Source organism: Erpetoichthys calabaricus, chromosome 3 (assembly GCF_900747795.2).
Source record: "Erpetoichthys calabaricus chromosome 3, fErpCal1.3, whole genome shotgun sequence".
NCBI classification, from domain to species: domain Eukaryota; kingdom Metazoa; phylum Chordata; class Cladistia; order Polypteriformes; family Polypteridae; genus Erpetoichthys; species Erpetoichthys calabaricus.
In genome coordinates, this window is record NC_041396.2 from 134,167,635 (window position 1) to 134,169,736 (window position 2,102).

At 40.8% G+C, this 2,102-nt stretch overlaps 1 protein-coding gene across 1 annotated transcript; it reads right to left on the minus strand.

Annotated features, from left to right (window-relative positions):
* Positions 1-380: 380 nt before the first annotated feature.
* LOC127527090 (putative nuclease HARBI1) lies at positions 381-1,643 on the minus strand (the record flags this gene model as incomplete). The annotated part of the gene is made up of 4 exons (XM_051924710.1): positions 381-754; positions 821-932; positions 1,019-1,134; positions 1,211-1,643. Coding segments are annotated over 4 exons (1,035 nt in total), but the record flags the coding sequence as incomplete, so codon positions are not given.
* Positions 1,644-2,102: the final 459 nt, after the last annotated feature.

Here is a 2,102-nt window from a genome sequence, read left to right on the forward strand (position 1 = left end):
GCCATTTGTTGTACTTGATACAAAATGATTCAAAATGATATACTGTGTATACAATATAGAGGTAAAAAGGCATTTGTAAATGTGTATTTATTTGCAGAAAAATGTGAGGGCTCTGTACAAGAGATATCTTCAGCAGAAAGTCACATACAGGAAACTCAAAATGAGGAAAATACAGCAGGACATGGAACTTCATGAACTGAAGACAACCAAAATGAAGTTGCAGATTAAAATACTACAAAAACAATTGGTAACAAAATTCTCTTCTCTTTCCCATGATGTGTATGTGTGAGTGTATCCTTAACTTATGTTCTCCTCCTTACAGGCTGAAGGTCCATAATATATAATAAATCAGTTTTGTGTGAAACCAATGTTGTCTTTTTTCATTGAAAATGTTGGGCCACAATCCTGTCTTTGGCAGCTCTGCCACTGCTTTGCTCAAGGTGCACTGGGTCAAGGTCATCATCAGGCTGCAGTAAAACCTCAGGGACTCTCTCTTTTCTGATGGTTGTTATGTTGTGTAAGACAGAGCATGCAACAATTATGTCACATGCTCTGTCAGGTGCAATCCTCAGCCTTTTTAGACATTGAAATCTCTCCTTCAGGTGGCCAAAGGTCATTTCAATTCGTGCCCTTGTCCTAGACAGAGCTACATTATATCGAGTTTGTGGCCCAGGGTTGGGGTCAGGAAACGGGGTCATTAGAAAATTCCTATAGGCATATCCCCTGTCCCCAAGCAGGATTCCATCATGATGACCTGTGGAATATGTAAAAATCGTGAATACAATACACACATCACCATGATTAATAATTAGGTTATTACCTTGTTCAAATGTCCGATACAGGTGTGACTCCTTAAAAATTCTTGAGTCATGAACAGACCCTGGCCATTTACCCTCCACATTTGATACAAGGTAGGATGCATCACAGATCATCTGAGAATTGATAGCATGTAGGTCAAACAATTTTACTGTCAACATACCTATTGGCTATTTTCAACTCTTTCAATAAGTAACATTACCTGCACTTTAATACTGTGGAAGCCTTTTCTGTTCACGTAATCTGGCTCATTTGGACCTGATGGGGCCTTTATTCGGATCTGCGTACAATCCAGTGCCCCAATCACATTTGGAAATCCTAGGTAATGAGAATGTTAGGCTGATTGTGGGATTCTTTATGGAACTGTGGGTGTTTTTGCCTGTGTATTACCTACCTGCAATGGCATGAAACGCCTCTTTTATTGTCTGCACACGCAGGTGTCCAGGAAACACAATGAAAACCCGAAGGAAATGTTTCAGAGCCAAACAGACTTTATGAATTTCCTGGCAAACTGCACTTTTCGATAGATGTTCCGCATCACCTACAGTATATAAAAAAGTGCCGCTTGCAAGAAACCTCAAAGCAATGCATACTGTCTGTGTGGTTGTGAGAGCCCGACTTTGCCGAGTTTGACTTCGAATATACGGAGCTAATAAATCTTTGAGGTACAATATTTCCCCCCGGCTAAAGTGGTATCTTTCGTACAGAATTTCCTCCGGGAGCAATAAAGGATCTTGCCGATCACGCAAAACCCTCTGTATATGAAATTCTCTTTGTATAATTTGCACACCAATATCAATTGGTCGCTCATTCATGAACGGCGAAGCAATGACTGGATGACTTCCATGCACCGTCACTGATCACGTGTGTAAACTAATCCTTGTTTACGTAGAACAAACCTGCTCCGAGTACGTTTGCGGATTAGGATGTGTTGCTATGACAACACTTCCAGCAAGAGTTTCGAAAAACCGACAGATCCAGGATCAGGCCAAATCGTCAACAATTACATCCGGCTAAACGACTAATCCACGTACGAAAAATACCCCCCAGATCTAAACACTAGCATGGAGAGTCGCTTGCGTACTGAAGAGTCTATAGCTGCAGGTGGAAGCTGCCGCTGCCGTACTTTGTATATAAAAGCCAGATTGAATATTATTTACCTATTTATCCTGATCTATTTACTTACTTCCTACAATGTAAAGTCACAAGTAGATTGCAGAGCTTCCCGTGTACATATACAAAGTACAGCGATGGCAAAAGTACGACATGCATTTTTTCTCCGATGT